Here is an 18,415-nt window from a genome sequence, read left to right on the forward strand (position 1 = left end):
TGGATAGCGTTAGACTGTGCTGAGAATCATGTAGCCGTTCATAGGTTTTCCCACTGAAATATCCAGCACTTTCGATCAGCATAACTGATGGTTAGGAATACTAGTCTAACAATGTCTGGAGAATTGTGTGATTCTTTCAACTCTTTTAGCTCTTGGGCTTAACAGTCTTATAACTCCTCCCAGCTTATTACAGCCATATGTTTGGTTTGTTTCCTCAGTCTTGCCATCCAGCAAGACTGCTTCTACATTCGATGTTGTCTTAAAGGGAAGAAAAAGGTTGCCAACTCTACTAAAGTGAAATGAAAAGAAGCATTTTGAGCATGTCTACTTCTCATTGTATATCTGCATCATAGCACCATCACTGCCACCAAAACAAAACAGAGTTCGCCTTTACTTCCCCAATGCTTAGTATTGTTTCATTGGTAGCAGGCATGTAGCTGGGGGGGGGGGGGGGGGCTTGAGGGGCTTCAGCTCCCCCCGAAATTCTCATGGTGGTTCGCGAAAAGGCCTTACTGGTGCATTATTTAAACTGTTATGTTTATTCATATCATGATCTGATCACCATACTCAATATATCCCATATGCATGGGGGTATTGGGGTAATGATACAAAAGGTTTGCTAGGCTAGATCCTCTTTCACTCAGACTCAGCCCCCCCTGAACCCCCCCTGAAAAAAAATTAGGCCCCCCCCCCTCCCCGAAACGAAATCCTGGCTACGGGCCTGATTGGTAGCAAATGTGACTATATTTCAGATGTAAAAATAATAAAATGAACATTTGTAACAAATGGTCACTCATTGCTATAAAATGTTTTTATTACAAAAATATGAAGAACAGAAGTTGCAGTAAACTGTGTCAGCCATCGTAAGCCTGGACATGCCCAAAAACGGTCAGGTCTTGGTGACATCCTGGTGGCCATGGCATGCTATTTTCTGAGTGGCCAACTGAAGATACCCCAACTTGTAGGACTCTCAACATGTTCCCAAGGGCCAGCCCTACTAGCACCACCCGCAAGATATGCATAAGAAAAATGTTCTCAAACGGAACATCTTGGGTGACCTCAGGTAGAAGTCACCAAGCTGTTAACCGATTTTCCTGATGGTGGACAACAGGGCTAGTGGTGTACTATGTAGTGCCCTCCTTTCTAAAGAGCACGGAAAGATCTGCATCCTATTGGGGAATAACAAAGGAAAGCTGGTTGGTATGTTAAGGGGCAGCTTGGCCAACGTCAGACTCAGTCCAGCAAAGGCCATGATCCATGCAGTGGCCCACAGGACCCAGATGGTCGATAAAACCAAGTTTAAGACAGTCCTCAACAGCAGTGTCCTTTGCTCCCCAAGGTTTCTCAGTCTCTCTCTTTAGATTCCATACACAATTCCAGTCTCCACTACTAAACATTTTTTTTGTCCTGTTGACTGAGCAACTGGGAGACACAATAGGGGATGAGAGCAACTGCTGCCAGGGGCACTGCCGCACTCTTGCAGAAAGAGAGTATGTAGAAGAGCAGCTCCACCTTGGCAGGAGGCTTGAAAGAGTCAAAGAGGTGGAGGATAAAGAGCGAGGCTCCTATACAGCTCATTCGGAAGGTCCGCTGCTGCCCTTTCTTCCCCTTGCAGCTCTCTGTGTACATTGGGGAGTTGAGTGCCAGTCCCAGTCCAAAGAGCACACCCAGGTTGCGTAGGAGGCCGGCAAAAGGTGTGGTGTCCAAGTGCACCCACTCAGGATGCTCACACCATCTCTTGGCTTTCTCCAAGGTCCATAGGAGGTCCACGCCCAGCACTTTGAGCAGTACATAGAAGCCCAGGGCAAAGGAGAAGAGGAAAAGGGTGGTACCCAAATACCTCCGCAGGCTCCCGTCATAGATGGAGTGTATGCGCTGGAAAGACTCAGCCACCAACATGCCTGGATTGGAAGAAGGAGGAGGCAGAACATTCCAAGTCAGATAGGATTTTTTCACAACACAGATTGCAATGTGTTTTGCAAACAGGCATGGATAGAGTCCAAATTATCTTTTTGAAGTGATATCAAAACTTTTTAGAAAAATGAAAGTCCCTTTGCCCTTCCGAAGCTTTTTCCGCCATTTTTGTTACGACTCAGGAAGTGAATCAGAAATGATTCAGCTTTTCCCTGCTTCTGGTCCCTGGCCTCGGCTCAAGCCAGAGAAGCCAGTTTTAAAGCCAGAGAAGCCAGTTTTATACCAGAGAAGGAAGGAATTTCCTGGCCTCGGCCCAACCCAGAGAAGCCAATTTTAAAGCCAGAGATGCCAGTTTTATACCAGAGAAAGAAGGAATTTCCTGGCCTCGGCTCAAGCCAGAGAAGCCAGTTTTAAACCAGAGAAAGAAGGAATTTCCTGGCCCCGGCTCAAGCCAGAGAAGCCAATTTTAAAGCCAGAGAAGCCAGTTTTAAACCAGAGAAAGAAGGAATTTCCTGGCCTCGGCTCAAGCCAGAGAAGCCAATTTTAAAGCCAGAGATGCCAGTTTTAAACCAGAGAAGGAAGGAATTTCCTGGCCTCGGCTCAAGCCAGAGAAGCCAATTTTAAAGCCAGAGAAGCCAGTTTTAAACCAGAGAAAGAAGGAATTTCCTGGCCTCGGCTCAAGCCAGAGAAGCCAATTTTAAAGCCAGAGATGCCAGTTTTAAACCAGAGAAGGAAGGAAATTCCTGGCCTCGGTTCAAGCCAGAGAAGCCAGTTTTAAAGCCAGAGAAGCCAGCTTTAAACCAGAAAAGGAAGGAATTTCCTGGTCTCGGCTCAAACCAGAGAAGCCAGTTTTAAAGCCAGAGAAGCCAGTTTTAAACCAGAGAAGGAAGGAATTTCCTGGTCTCGGCTCAAGCCAGAGAAGCCAGTTTTAAAGCCAGAGAAGCCAGCTTTAAACCAGAGAAGGAAGGAATTTCCTGGTCTCGGCTCAAGCCAGAGAAGCCAGTTTTAAAGCCAGAGAAGCCAGCTTTAAACCAGAGAAGGAAGGAATTTCCTCCGCTTGCTTTTCCCCACTTCTGGTCCCTGGCCTCAGCTCAATCTGAGGCAGAGGAACCAGAAGTGGGGACAAGCAGAGGAAATTCCTTCCTTCTCTGGCCTCGGCTCAAGCCAGAGAAGCCAGTTTTAAGCCAGAGAAGGAAGGAATTTCCTGGCCTCAGCTCAAGCCAGTTTTAAATTCCCTCCACTTGCTTTTCCCTGCTTCTGGAGTAAAACAACTACTTTCAAAGTAAATACCACCCAATGAAACAGGAAATAACACTTTCAAACCATTAACAAAAGGATTCTGAAATCTCAGAAGTTTCTAAAGGTTTTGAAGAAATATTTTCTGTGAAAATCGGAATTGACTTTAGAATCGAACCACCTACATCCGAAACGAGTCTTGAACCATTTTTTGATCAATCAAGCCTATTTGCAAAATAGATTATGTAAGTGAGATATAGCACTCTCAAGGCCCTTCCATATTGTACAATTACAGCATTATAAATACTCTAACACTGCAATTTTATAGTGCTATTATTCCACTTTAATTGCCATGGATGCATTCTATGGAATTCTGTGGTTTATAGTTCTATTAGGCCCAAGAACACTCTGGTTGTGAATCCTAAATGCATTTCCAGAAAGCGTAAATCTCAGGAATTCTTAAGAGATTGCCCTTGGTAGTTAAAGTGGAATAATAGCGCTATGACAGTGTAGTGAGATAAGGACCTATGGTTCCATTTTAATAGTCATTACAATATCATTTCAAATCCTGGCATGAACTATACAGTAGAACGTAATATTTGCAGTGGGCTACAAGGCAGGAACAGTAGAGTATTGTAACAGCTGCACCTTTGTCTAAATCTACAATACGTTTATTATTATTATTATTATTATTATTATTAACTTTATTTGTACCCCGCTAGCATCTCCCGAAGGACTCGATGCGGCCTACAAAGGCCTAGGCCTCAAAACACAACATAACAATACAGAACCCAAAGCAAATTAAAAACAATTAAAGCAATATTAAACAACAAGCAATAAACAATACACCAAGACACAATGAAACTGGGCCGGGCCAAAGTAATGGGTACAGAATTAAAAGTGCTGATGTGACAGGTGGTATATAAGGATTATAGGGTAAGTGCAGTGTGCAGTGTGCAGCAATCTTAATTCTAATAAAGTGCTTCTGGGACTTGGTATTGGAGTTTTCCTATTCTGGAAAAGCACATTGGAACAGCCAGGTCTTCAAGTTCTTTCTAAAGACTGCCAATGTAGGGGCCTGTCTAAGATCTTTGGGGAGGGTGTTCCAGAGTCGGGGGGCCACCACAGAAAAGGCCCTGTCTCGCGTCCCTACCAAACGCGCCTGCAATGCAGGCGGAATCACTAGCAGGGCCTCTCCGGATGAACGAAGTGAATGCGTGGGTTCATAAACGGAGATGCGGTCGCGCAGGTAGGATGGTCCCAAACTGTTTAGGGCTTTGTAGGTAAGCACCTGCACTTTAAATTGGGCTCGGAAAATAAACGGCAGCCAATGGAGCTCCTTGAACAGAAGGGTTGACCTCTCTCTGTAAGGCGCACCAGTTAACATCCTGGCCGCTGCCCGTTGGAGCAGTTGGAATTTCCGAGCCATTTTCAAGGGCAACCCCACGTAGAGCACATTACAGTAGTCCAATCTAGAGGTGACCAAGGCATGGACCACCCCGGCCAGATCAGCCTTTGTTTGAGAGCAAATGGCACAAGGACCGCACTGACCTGAGAAGACACCAGCAATGACTTGGTGAGGAAAATGGGCAGCAATGAAGACACGGGAGAGGCAGACACAGACTTGAATGGCCCAAAAAGTAGTCCACAGCATGGCTCTGATGAAGCTGCAAAAGGAGGCAAAAGAAAAAAAATAAATAAGAGGGACTCCGGGCAAGTTTTTATGTCAGGCATTGCTGCCAAAAAAACAAAAAAACAAAAAAAAATTTTTTCTACTTCTGCCACCTGGACTTTATTACATGAGAGATGCAAACTGGCATACTCATCCCATATCTGCCACCACTTTGCGATTAGCCCATTCCCTGCTATTGACAATCAAAGCCTGTCAACAATTGTCAATCCAGCCATTTTTCTGCAACATTCCCACCCTCTATCTTCTCAATGAAGTGACTCCTGAGTTGTTTTTTTTAATTATAATAATATTTGGCTTTTTAAACATTAACCACTGCTGCAACTGAGAAATTGTTTTTAAAATAATAAAGAGCAGTAGAAATGCTGCAAGGTGGGATTACAAGGGTATGAAGAAGTATAAGTGCCAGTCTATGGATTGGTAAATTATGCAAATGGAGAGAAATGTGATAATAGGATGTACATATTAGTATGTATCCATTCCCACTTCTTGTGCAATTGCAGGAGAATAGTGACTCCATACGATAAAATCCCAAGTCTAACATTGCCATAACTTTAGGCTTTGAAAAGCTAAGCTGTGGATGGTGGTGGGATATAAAGTTTATTATTATTATTATTATTATTATTATTATTATTATTATTATTTGTATACAGCAAGATTGATACACAGCAAACAAGATAACTATACTGATCTTGATCATACGTCAGACACTTCCCATGCGTCTATTGTTGTTGTTGTTATTATTATTATTATTAATGCATTTTTGCATGATATGAAATGCTGCCCGTTGCTTCCCATTCATGCCATCTCAGGTGAAGAAAGTTTTCACATGAAAGCTGTGTTTTCAACAGGTTGTTCCCATCTTGTTTTCTCCTAGCTTCTCAACTGATATGACACTGCTGTCATTGTCATTCCACTATCCCAGTTGTTTGACTTTGTTATTTTTAGTAAGACAAAAAGGATTTGCCACGTTACGATTTTTTTTTGTTGTGTCAGGAGCGATTTGAGAAATTGCAAGTCACTTCTGGTGTGAGATAATTGGTCGTCTGCAAGGACGTTGCCCAGGGACACCCGGATGAATTGATATTTTTATCATCCTTGTGGGAAGCTTCTCTCATGTCCCCGCATGAGGAGCTGGAGTTGATAAAAGGAGCTCATCCGCCTCTCCCTGGATTCGAACCTGCGACCTGTCAGTCTTCAGTCCTGCCGGCACAGGGGTTTAACCCACTGCGCCACCGGGGGCTCCACACTACATTATTATAATTAAAACAGAGTAAAAATATGGTTCTTGCCCAGCTTACTTGTCCGAACGCATCCACCCCTAAGTCCCACCTCGAAATCTAAGATCATCCTGGGAGGGCCTGCTCTCACTCCTGTCAACAGCACAAATGTGTCTGGCGGGTACAAGAGACAGGGCCTTCTCAGCTGTGGCCCCCTGCCTATGGAACACACTCCCAAATGAAGTAAGATTGGTTCCCTCCCTCCTGGCTTTTAGAAAGATATTAAAATCATGGTTTTGGGACCAGGCTTTCAGACAGTAGTTGTAAGTAGCACTTTAGAGGGACATTGACTGGAACAGCAATACAGCTGACGAGACTGTTTTACTGTTTTAATGATTGCTTATGTATTGTTTTAACTATGATTTATGTTCAATTGTGTTTTTATTATTGTAATTGTTATGTAATTGTATCGGTGCCCATTGTAAGCCGTCCTGAGTCCCCCTTGGGGGGTAGAGAAGTAATAGGGTATAAATATGGGAAATTATTATTATTATTATTATTAATAATAATAATAATAATAATTTTTTAACTGGAAAGTCACTGAAAATGCAGAGAAACGTCTTGGTAAAAATGTAAGAGTCTAACCAAACAGGTTCACACAAATACTTTTGTCTGCAACCCAAAGAAGTGTGTTTTCCTTATCTATACGTGGCTCATCAGATTTTTTTAAAATCTGTTTGTTTGTTTTGTTCTGTTAGAAATGTAATACAATGGTATGGTTGCTGATGACACGATACATAAATAAATATCAGATCTCCCTGTGTGGTTCCTGAAATCTATGGAGTCAGTGGTGGGTGGGGTTTGGTCCAAGATTTCAAGGGACAATTGAAGATGCCGAATCTATTTTGAAGATGTGTTTCAGCACTCTGGATAGCTCCTTTTAATCTTGGAGCAGATTCAAATGACCTAGAAATCAGAGACCACGACTGCTGAATCATTGCTACATTTGATCAAGGATTTCTAGAAAATAGTGCCACAATACCAAATATTTAACTTTTGTTTTTGTTCAGATCCTAGTCAGACTTCTTCAACTCTATCTAGGTAGTGATTTTAATGAAAATACTGTTTCTTATTCTTGATTTTTGTTTGTTTGTTTCCAGTAGCAAATCTGGATTTCAAAAGCGAATACCAAAGGATAGCTTCTCTCACTTTTTGTGATCTCTGAGACCCAGTCTTAAAGATGGAAACTGATGGTTCTCGTCTCCTTCCCTTCTATGTAGCTTCTGAATTGTTTAGACAATTATCACACTATGATTCCACTTTAACTGCAGTGCCTCCATCCAATGGAATCCTGGCATTTGCAATATAAGGAAAGTTGGGTTGTTGTAGGTTTTTTCGGGCTATATGGCCATGATCTAGAGGCATTCTCTCCTGACATTTCGCCTGCATCTATGGCAAGCATCCTCAGAGGTAGTGAGGACTGTTGGAACTAGGTAAAAGGGTTTATATATCTGTGGAATGACCAAGATGGGACAAAGGACTCTTGTCTGCTGGAGCTAGGTGTGAATGTCAGGTCATTATATACAAATCAAGGTGGTCAGTTGAAACATTCACACCTAGCTCCAGCAGACAAGAGTCCTTTGTCCCACCCTGGTCATTCCACAGATATATAAACCCTTTTTCCTAGTTCCAACAGACCTCACTACCTCTGAGGATGCTTGCCATAGATGCAGGTGAAACGTCAGGAGAGAATGCCTCTAGACCATGGCCATATAGCCCGAAAAAACCTACAACAACCCAGTGATTCCGGCCATGAAAGCCTTCGACAATACATAAGGAAAGTTATTTAGGAATCTCAGCAAGAGAATTCTAGTCTCTCGTTAGTCTATGTAACCCAGGATTCTGCAGGAGCAGTCATTATTATTATTATTATTATTATTATTATTATTATTATTATATTTATACCCTGCTATATGTCTCCCGAAAGAGACTCAAAGTCATAACAGTTAAAGTGGTGCCATGGGACTACAATTGCGTGATGTGAAAGGGCCAAAGGTCTAAACTATTAGTTATACAGTAAGTGTTGCCATAATACTGCTTATCCCTTCTATTGTTGAATTCCCCTTGAAACCCATTGATAGTTCTTATCACTGCCTGTTACTCATACCCAAGCCAAAGATACACAGTTACAGTTGGTTGATATGGCCTTCTATCCTATGGAAGCTTGAGATATATAGTCTGATGAGGTACTTAGAATTCTCTAGTTTATTTCTCTAAGGCCACATCAACCTTCAGATGACATTTCTTACCGGGATTTCCATGATTGCTGCTTCTTTCTCAGCATGAAGGAGAGAATGGCCATAACCATCACATAGTACACACCAGCTGAACCCATTGCATGGCCAGAGGGGCTCCCTAAAATAGGATGAAAGATCACACACATTACTCAAAAGGTATCATTAAAATAAAATTTAGGCCCTGGACAAGTGCCCTTTCATATTTCACATTTAGAACGAGTGTTTGTTATCTGCTGGAGTTTGATTCCAGGACAATCCTTCCTGGCAAAAGGATACCAACATCAGTGGATCCTGAAATCCCATTATACACAGCAGCATAATAAAATAGTGTTCCTTATATAAAAAGACAAAATCAAGGTTTCCTTTTGGATTTTTTTTCAAGCCATTAGTGGTTCAATTTATCTATCTGTCTATCTATTTATCTATCACTAGGTTCTTGTGGGGTTTTTTCGGGCTATAGGGCCACGTTCTAGAGGCATTTCTCCTGACGTTTCGCCTGCATCTATGGCAAGCATCCTCAGAGGTAGTGAGGTCTGTTGGAAATAGGACAATGGGTTTATATATCTGTGGAATGGCTGGGGTGGGGCACAGAGCTCTTCTCTGCTGGAACTAGGTGTGAATGTTTCAACTGACCACCTTCATTAGCATTTGAAGGCCTGGCTGGGCCTGGGAAAATGTTTGGTTGAGAGGTGTTAAGATGTGCCTGGTTGTTTCCTCTCTGCTGTTTTGCTGTTGTAATTTTAGAGTTTTTTTAATACTGGTAGCCAGATTTTGTTCATTTTCATGGTCTCTTCCTTTCTGTTGAAATTGTCCACATGCTTGTGGATTTCAATGGCTTCTCTGTGTAGTCTGACATGGTGGTTGTTGGTGTGGTCCAGCATTTCTGTGTTCTCAAATAATATGCTGTGTCCAGGCTGGTTCATCAGGTGCTCTGCTATGGCTGACTTCTCTGGTTGAAGTAGTCTGCAGTGCCTTTCATGTTCCTTATCTATCTATCTATCTATCTATTTATTTATTGTATATGTAAACAGTCTTTCTCAGTCTGCACGTGACTCAAGGAGGTTTACAAGGTAAAATTCAATGCTTACAATATCATAAATACAATCAAAACATTACATATAATAAACAAAGTCAATAAAATATAAATCCATAGTGTCTCCTTGTTAAAAATGTTGTCTAGTCTCGTTGTCTAGTCGTTCTGTTGTCCTATGTCAGTTCTCTGCATTTGCGAACGCTTGCTCAAAAAGCCATGGCTTGACTTTTTTCCAGAATGTTAAAAGGGAGGGGGCCGATCTAATATCTATAGAGAGGGCATTCCGTAGCCAAGGGGCCACCATTGAGAAGGCCTCATCACACATCCCCACCAAACGTACTTGTGACGAAGGCGGTAACAAGAGCAGCCCCCCCCCCCCAATATGATCTTAAGATCCTAAATGGTTCATAAGGGGAGATGCGTTCAGATAGGTAAGATAGGGAAGAATCTATGGATGCAGAATCTATAGAGTGCCTTCTGGTATAATTTCACATCCTTTAGAACAGTGTTTCTCAACCTGGGGGTCGGGACCCCTGTGGGGGTCGCGAGGGGGTGTCAGAGGGGTCACCAAAGACCATAAGAAAACACAGTATTTTCTGATGGTCATGGGGATTCCATGTGGGAAGTTTGAGCCAATTCTATCGTTGGTGGTGTTCAGAATGTTCTTTGATTGTAATGAACAATAAATCCCAGCAACTACAACTCCCGAATGTCAAGATCTATTTTCCCCAGACTCCACCAGTCTTCACATTTGGGCATACTGAGTATTCATGCCAAGTTTGGTCCAGATGCTTCTGTGCTCTCTGGATGTAGGTGAAGTACAACTCCAAAACCCAAGGTCAATGCCCATCAAACCCTTCCAGTATTTTCTGTTGGTCATGGGAGCTGTGTGTCCCAAGTTTGGTTCAATTTCATCCTTGGTGGAGTTCAGAATACCCTTTGATATTGCAGGTGAACTAGAAATCCCTGCAACTACAACTCCCAAATGTCAAGGTCTATCTTCCCCAAACCCCACCATTGTCCACATTTGGGCATATTGAGTATTCATGCCAAGTTTGGTCCAGATGCTTCTGTGCTCTCTGGATGTAGGTGAACTACAACTCCAAAACCCAAGGTCAATGCCCACCAAACCCTTCCAGTATTTTCTGTTGGTCATGGGAGCTCTGTGTCCCAAGTTTGGTTCAATTCCATCCTTGGTGGAGTTCAGAATGCCCTTTGATATTGTAGGTGAACTATAAATCCCAGCAACTACAACTCCCAAATGACAAAATCAATCCTCCCCTCAACCCCACCAGTATTCAAATTTGGGCATATCGAGTATTTGTTCTAAATGAATGAAAATACATCCCGCATATTGGATATTTACAAGATAATTCATAACAGCAGCAAAATTACAGTTGTGAATTAGCAAAGAAAATAATGTTATGGGTGGGGGTCACCACAACATAAGGAACTGTATTAAGGGGTCACGGCATTAGGAAGGTTGAGAACCACTGCTTTAGAATGTGATTTGAAGTTTCTGGAGTGGCATTTAGAATTTTTAGCCATAAAGCTATAGGGTCCCACATCCAATCAAAACCAAGATTCCACAGGATTCAGCTATCTCAGTTATAGTGGAATCATAGCAGGATAACTGTGTAGTATGGAAGGGCCCCAACACATTTTGCCCTTAAGGCAGACCAGGAATTATTGCACACTCATTCACTCCAAGCAAGCCAACACATTTTGACACCAGCAACAAAAAGGCGAACAAGTACATTTTGTCCATCCTGGTAGTAAAAATGCAGCAGTTAAAAATATGGAGCCCCTGGTGGCGCAGTGGGTTAAACCCCTGTGCCAGCAGGACTGAAGACCGACAGGTCGCAGGTTCAAATCCGGGGAGATGCAGATGAGCTCCCTCTATCAGCTCCAGCTCCTCATGTGGGGACATGAGAGAAGCTCCCACAAGGATGATAAAAAAACATCAAATCATCCAGGCGTCCCCTGGGCAACGTCCTTGCAGACGGCCAATTCTCTCACACCAGAAGCGACTTACTCCTGACACGACAAAAAAAAAAGCAGTTAAAAATTAAATGACTTAAGAATTTCTGCCCTTTGTGACACTCCAAATACCTGGAGCAGACACCCCACTTTACTGCAGGGGTATCCAACCTTTTGGTCACGTTAGAAGAAGATGATTTGTCTCGAACCATGTATAAAATATATAAAATACACAAACACTAACAATAACTGATGGAAAAAAGTCCATGTGTAATATTTATGATATCTGCCACCATAGATAAGCAAAACAAGTCCTTGCAGAATAATCCCAATTATGTGCCGCCTCTTTTGGAGAGTGCAGGTCTTCTAGCTGCAATTATTTGTTTATTTATTTGCTATATTTTTATACCACCCCTCTCAGCCCGTAGGCAACTCAGGGTGGTTTACAGTCAACATCAAAGCATAAAAATACAGCAAAACAATTAAGATAATATAAAATTATTATTATTATTATTATTATTATTATCTTTATTTATACCCCGCAAAATCTCCCAAAGGACTCGATGCGGCTTACAAAGGCCGAGGCCGCCGACAACAACGTACAATACACAGTAAAACTCATAAGCAAATAATAAAACATCAAGCAAAACAATAGAACAGTCAAACAATTTTTATGATAAAAATCAATAAAAACATATGTCATTTCGAGTCTCCTTGTTAAAACATTGTCTAATTACATTCGTCCAGTCAGTCCATTTTCCTATGCCCGTTACGCTGTATTTGCAAATGCTTGCTCAAAAAGCCAAGTCTTGACTTTCTTCTGAAATGTTAAAAGGGAGGGGGCCAATCTAATATCCCTAGGGAGAGCATTAGATAGCCAAGGGGCCACCACTGAGAAGGCCCTGTCTCTTGTCCCTGCCAGCCATGCTTGTAACAAAGGCGGAATCGAGAGCAGGGCCTCCCAAGACGATCTTAAAGTACTAGAAAGTTCATAAGGGGAGATGCATTCAGACATAAAATCATATAAATCATAGTTAGTACTCCAATATTTGTGGATGTAACATTCCATTCTGTTGTTGCCTATTTATTTACTTTATTTATATACCGCTTTTCTCAGCCCTCAGGCGACTCAAACTTTGATTCAAGAACTGTGCAACTGAGATTTTTAAAAATCACCAAAAAATCTCATAATGGTTCAAGTAAGTTTACAATTTTGTATTGGGCCGCCTATATAGCTGTCTTGGGCTGCAGGTAGGGAAAGCTTGCTCTACTTAATGTTTATACATGATAGCTATGTATAAATACGTGAGAGGAAGTCACAGGGAGGAGGGAGCAAGCTTGTTTACTGCTGCCCTGGAGACTAGGACATGGAACAATGGCTTCAAACTACAAGAAAGGAGATTCCATCTGAACATTACGAAGAACTTCCTGACTGTGAGAGCTGTTCAGCAGTGGAACTCCCTGCCCCAGAGTGTGGTAGAGGCTCCTTCTTTGTAAGCTTTTAAACAGAGGCTGGATGGCCATCTGTCGGAGGTATTTTTGAATGCAATTTTCCTGCTTCTTGGCAGGGGGTTGGACTGGATGGCCCATGAGGTCTCTTCCAACTCTATGAGTCTAAACCTGCCATTTCAATTGTACCACATGTTTAAGTCTATTTGATATTGGAATGGCTTGTAATATTCCTTGTTGCTCCATCGTGTACAACTGGTCAAATCACAGACAAGTAATAGGCCGTATGCTTTTCATGTTTCATTGGGGAGGACAAATATTTTTCCTTTTTCTAGTTTTAGAAATTAAATTTTTCTTATCTACAATTGAGGTTGTTAATGTTGCTATTTGTGTATGCAGAACCTTGATTTCTTGTAGTAGCCTTGTATTATTTGGTGTAACTAATTGCGCCTAAGTTGAGCTCCAGCATGTACAAAGCATCCAAACAAAACAATATACCTCACTTCTTTCAGTGTGATGCTGTCACCCTTTTGTAAAGGGAACATTATTCTCTAGTTCATAGATCGGAATTATGTGGTCCTCCAGATGTTATTGGACTACAACTCCCATTAATCCTAGCTTGTACGAACAAGCCCTATGAGGAGCAGCTTAAAGAGTTAAAGAATGCTGATAGCTGCAGTTCAACAACTTTTTGTGGGCCACTTCACACACACACCACACACACTCCAGCTCTACTATAACAACCTTAAAATCATTGAATCATAGAATCAAAGAGTTGGAAGAGACCTCATGGGCCATCCAGTCCAACCCCCTGCCAAGAAGCAGGAACATTGCACTCAAATCACCCCTGACAGACGGCTATCCAGCCCCTGTTTAAAAGCTTCCAAAGAAGGAGCCCCCACCACACTCCGGGGCAGAGAGTTCCACTGCTGAACGGCTCTCACAGTCATGAAGTTCTTCCTCATGTTCAGATGGAATCTCCTCTCTTGTAGTTTGAAGCCATTGTTCCGCGTCCTAGTCTCCAGGGAAGCAGAAAACAAGCTTGCTCCCTCCTCCCTGTGGCTTCCTCTCACATATTTATACATGGCTATCATATCTCCTCTCAGCCTTCTCTTCTTCAGGCTAAACATGCCCAGCTCCTTAAGCCGCTCCTCATAGGGCTTGTTCTCCAGACCCTTGATCATTTTAGTCACCCTCCTCTGGACACATTTCAGCTTGTCAATATCTCTGGACACATTCCAGCTTGTCAATACCTTCTTTTGGATAATTAAAAAAAACTTACCTGGGCCAGTTTCACAAGTCACTGGAAACTGTTGGATCACAGGGGCTGAGGTGTTGTGGTAGAAACTAGCCTCATGGACCCACCAGTAGGGTCTCTGTCCAAACAGAATCCTACAGAGAGAGGGTATATTAGATACATTGTGGAACTAAATGGGTTTGTCAAAGGCAATAGGGGACAAGCTAAGGACCCAAGCAATACAATATTGTACATATAGATTCAGACTGTTAGCAAGCAGACAGCTCTGCCTAAAGACCTCAAAAAAGATCTACAAACTTGGCTCTTCCAATGTGCCTTCGGAGAGTGACCACTCCGAAGAACGTATCTCCTTCTATGTCCCACCTCGGAGTTTAAGATCTTCGGGGGAGGCCCTGCTCTCGGCCCCGCCTCTATCACAAGTGAGGCTGGCGGGGACGAGGGACAGGGTCTTCTCGGTGGTGGCCCCTCGCCTGTGGAATTCACTCCCCGGGGAAATTAGGTCATCAACATCCCTCCTCTCCTTCAGAAGGAAGCTGAAAACATGGATATGGGACCAGGCTTTCGAGTAATCTGGCAGACTGACAAGGTAATGACGACCAGAAATTGGAATGGACTATGGTAATGCTGAATGGACTTATGGATATTAGAACTCAGTGAACGTTGACCACTAGATTGGCTTTTAATTGTTATTGTTTTAATTGATTGTTTTAACTATTGTGGTTATTACTGTTATGTAATTTATCTGTTGAATTGTTGGCATCAAATTGTGCCGGTTGTAAGCCGGCCTGAGTCCCCCCTCGGGGGTTGAGAAGGGTGGGGTAGAAGTGCCCGAAATAAATAAATAAATAAATAAATAAATAAATTTGTCTGTTTCCACCTACAGTTGTCCCCAGTTGTTGGGCTCCTCTCTCATAAATGCACTTTTTATGCCTAACTCACCCAGGGTTTTAACCTTTTAAGATTTTATCTCATACATCTGGCCTGCCCTTTGTGTTTGATTTTATTATACCATTTTATATTCTTTATTTTATTTGTTATTTTATATATTTTGTTATGATGTATTTCCCTGTTATTTTGTATCTATTTATGTTGCATTATTTTGGGCTTGGGATCATGTTAGTGGCCCTGAGTCCCCTTTGGGGAGATGGTGGTGGGTTACAAATAAAGTTGTTTATTATTATTATTATTATTATTATTGTTATTATTATTATTATTAAGGGAGTCCTTTGCTTTTGGTAGACTGACATCTGATAGAGAAGAGAAAAACCCCTTCAAATAAAGAGTCCCCTTTGGGGAGATGGTGGCGGGTTACAAATAAAGTTGTTTATTATTATTATTATTATTATTATTATTATTATTATTATTATTATTATTAAGGGAGTCCTTTGCTTTTGGTAGACTGACATCTGATAGAGAAGAGAAAAGCCCCTTCCACACTGCCCCTATATCCCAGGATCTGATCCCAGATTATTTGGCAGTGGAGACTCATATAATCAAATTTAAAGTAGATAATCTGCAATCAAATTTTGGGATATAGGGAAGTGCTGAAGGGGTCTAAGAGAACTTGTTCATCTCCTGTTTCCTTGCACGAATAATGAACTTCCTCGATGCCACCTTTGAACATAACTTAACATAAGTTACATAACTTATTAAGAGTCTTGGAGACCTTCTCCACATCCCTTGGACCCATCAAAACAACTCAGAACTTAAATAAGGAAGGAAGGAAGGAAGGAAGGAAGGAAGGAAGGAAGGAAGGAAGGAAGGAAAAAAGGAAGGGATCCCCGCAGGGGTGAGAAAGGCACCAGGATTGTGGCACAGCTGGCTGAGTGTAAGCTGCATTAAGATCACTCTGACCAAAAGGTTATGAATTCGAAGCCGGCCCGGGTTGGAGTGGGTTTCCAGCCAATTGTGTAGCCTGTTGTCGACCTTTGCAACCTGAAAGACAATTTTCCTACTTGACATCTGTCAAGTAGGAAAATTATGTACCACCTTAAAGTGTGGGGAGGCTTAATTAACTGATTTATGAGGCCATAAAGATGACTCCAGCAAAGCATTCCAGCGGGGAAGCATGCGGGGAATGCGGAAGTGCTTCATCAGCGTCGCAGATGGACGATGAAAGCGACAGCTCCCCTGGTGGCCAGAAAAAGTTAAATAGCCTCTGTGTATGTCTGTATATGTTTGTATGTCAAAAATTGACATTGAATGTTTGCCATATATGTGTACACTGTAATCCTCCCTGAGTCCCCTGCGGGGTGAGAAGGGCGGAATATAAAAGCTGTAAATAATAAATAATAATATCAAAACTATAAATAAATAAATAAATAATAAAGGAAGGAAGGAAGGAAGGAAGGAAGGAAGGAAGGAAGGAAGGAAGGAAGGAAAAGAATACTAGAGAGAAGAAAGCCATGTGAAATCTTGTTCCATCAGGCTCACCTTTCTAAACGATTTTTTCATATTCTGATAGATAAATCTGAAAATATTAATTTCTGAAAAATGGAGGCCTTCAGGAGAGATAAAGGTGGATATAAATAAATATAATAATAAATATTAATAATCTACACTGCTGTATTATGCAGCTCGAATCTGCATTACATGGTCCTTAAACACCCTGCACTGAATTTAATTATATGAGTCTCCACTGATCATTGAATGCAGTTTCAAACTGTTGAAGTTCAACAGTGACAAATGCAAGATACTCCACTTAGGCAGAAAAAATGAAATGCAAAGATACAGAACGGGGGATAATGCCTGGCTCGAGAGCAGTACGTGTGAAAAAGATCTTGGAGCCCTCGTGGACAACAAGTTAAACATGAGCCGACAATGTGATGTGGCGGCAAAAAAACCCAATGGGATTTTGGCGTGCATCAATAGGAGCATAGTGTCTAGATCTAGGGAAGCCATGCTACCCCTCTATTCCGCTTTGGTTAGGCCACACCTGGAATATTGTGTCCAATTCTGGGCACCACAATTGAAGAGAGATGTTGACAAGCTGGAATGTGTCCAGAGGAGGGTGACTAAAATGATCAAGGGTCTGGAGAACAAGCCCTATGAGGAGTGGCTTAAGGAGGGGGCATGTTTAGCCTGAAGAAGAGAAGGCTGAGAGGAGATATGATAGCCATGTATAAATATGTGAGAGGAAGCCACAGGGAAGAGGAAGCAAGCTTGTTTACTGCTTCCATGGAGATTACGACAAGGAACAATGGCTTCAAACTACAAGAAAGGAGATTCCATCTGAACATGAGGAAGAACTTCCTGACTGTGAGAGCCATTCAGCAGTGGAACTCTCTGCTTCGGAGTGTGGTGGAGGCTCCTTCTTTGGAAGTTTTTAAACAGAGGCTGGATGGCCATCTGTCAGGGGTGATTTGAATGCAATATTCCTGCTTCTTGGCAGGCGGTTGGACGGGATGGCCCGTGAGGTCTCTTCCAACTCTTTGATTCTATGATTCTATATGGCAGTAAAGATCTAGCCAGGATTCATGATGGTCCAGACTTCTCAAAAGCCATGCTCTCTGAGCTGAAAGATTTCCTTTCCCAATCCCAAATTGATAATTTGTTGAAGGAAAACTTTCTGTCCTTCAAAAACCTTATTTGAGCTTAGCCTACATACATGTGATAAGCATAGAAAAGTGGCAGATGACTTACCACTTGAATACGAGGTTCAACCAGTCGCCGATCACAGCTACCCAGATGAGCTTGATCCCTACTGCTTCACAGAGATGGAACCAGATGGGGAAGAGAACAAAAAAGGTGTTTCGGAGATCGGCAGCAAAAGAGACAAAGAGGAACCAATCCTGGGATCCTGGGTAGCTTGTTTGGAGGTAGTGCGTGGCTTGGATGCCGGCGTGATGGAGAAGATCCATGCTGGCTTCCATGGTTTCAGGGGATGAGACAGAAACTCTTCGGAGCTGTGCTCAGGCTGTACTGCAGCCTTATACAGCTCTCGCTGCCTTTTATCCCTCCGGTTGGTGTATGGCAGCTTGAGCTTTGGACCCAAAATCACTTTGGCCACAAAAACACCTCCTGATCAAAGGTACTTTCCCCACCTCCCCAGCTTGGGACAAACAAGTTGAAAGGAACTTATGTAAGAGGGACATGCCATCCAAAAAAGCCTGTTGTCATCACTGCGAATGTGTTAGTTAATTCTTTGCCATACTTGGAAAGAGATAAAAACTGTCCCTCTGTCCCCTGGATATAAGGAAACATCAGTAATGTTACTCCATACCCTTCCCCAATTTTTGATTGATTATTTCTAATTGTGTGTGTACAACTCCTTCAGCTGAAGTTTTCCAGATCTCAGTAAGTCAGACTGATAATAGGAATACCTCAAGATAATATAGC

The 18,415-nt window shown here is 42.3% G+C and overlaps 1 protein-coding gene across 1 annotated transcript; it reads right to left on the reverse strand.

The window, feature by feature from the left end:
- Window positions 1–927: 927 nt before the first annotated feature.
- Window positions 928–18,014, reverse strand: LOC132778374 (glucose-6-phosphatase catalytic subunit 1-like). Its single transcript, XM_060781263.2, has 5 exons — window positions 17,720–18,014; window positions 14,102–14,211; window positions 8,370–8,475; window positions 4,702–4,817; window positions 928–1,901 (listed from the first exon to the last, which is right to left on the reverse strand). The coding sequence occupies exons 1-5, from the start codon at window positions 17,947–17,949 to the stop codon at window positions 1,390–1,392; spliced, it is 1,074 nt and encodes a 357-aa protein (XP_060637246.2). The 5' UTR covers window positions 17,950–18,014; the 3' UTR covers window positions 928–1,389.
- Between the last annotated feature and the right edge of the window lie 401 nt (window positions 18,015–18,415).

This window comes from Anolis sagrei, chromosome 6, assembly GCF_037176765.1.
Source record: "Anolis sagrei isolate rAnoSag1 chromosome 6, rAnoSag1.mat, whole genome shotgun sequence".
Taxonomy (NCBI): Eukaryota; Metazoa; Chordata; class Lepidosauria; order Squamata; family Dactyloidae; genus Anolis; species Anolis sagrei.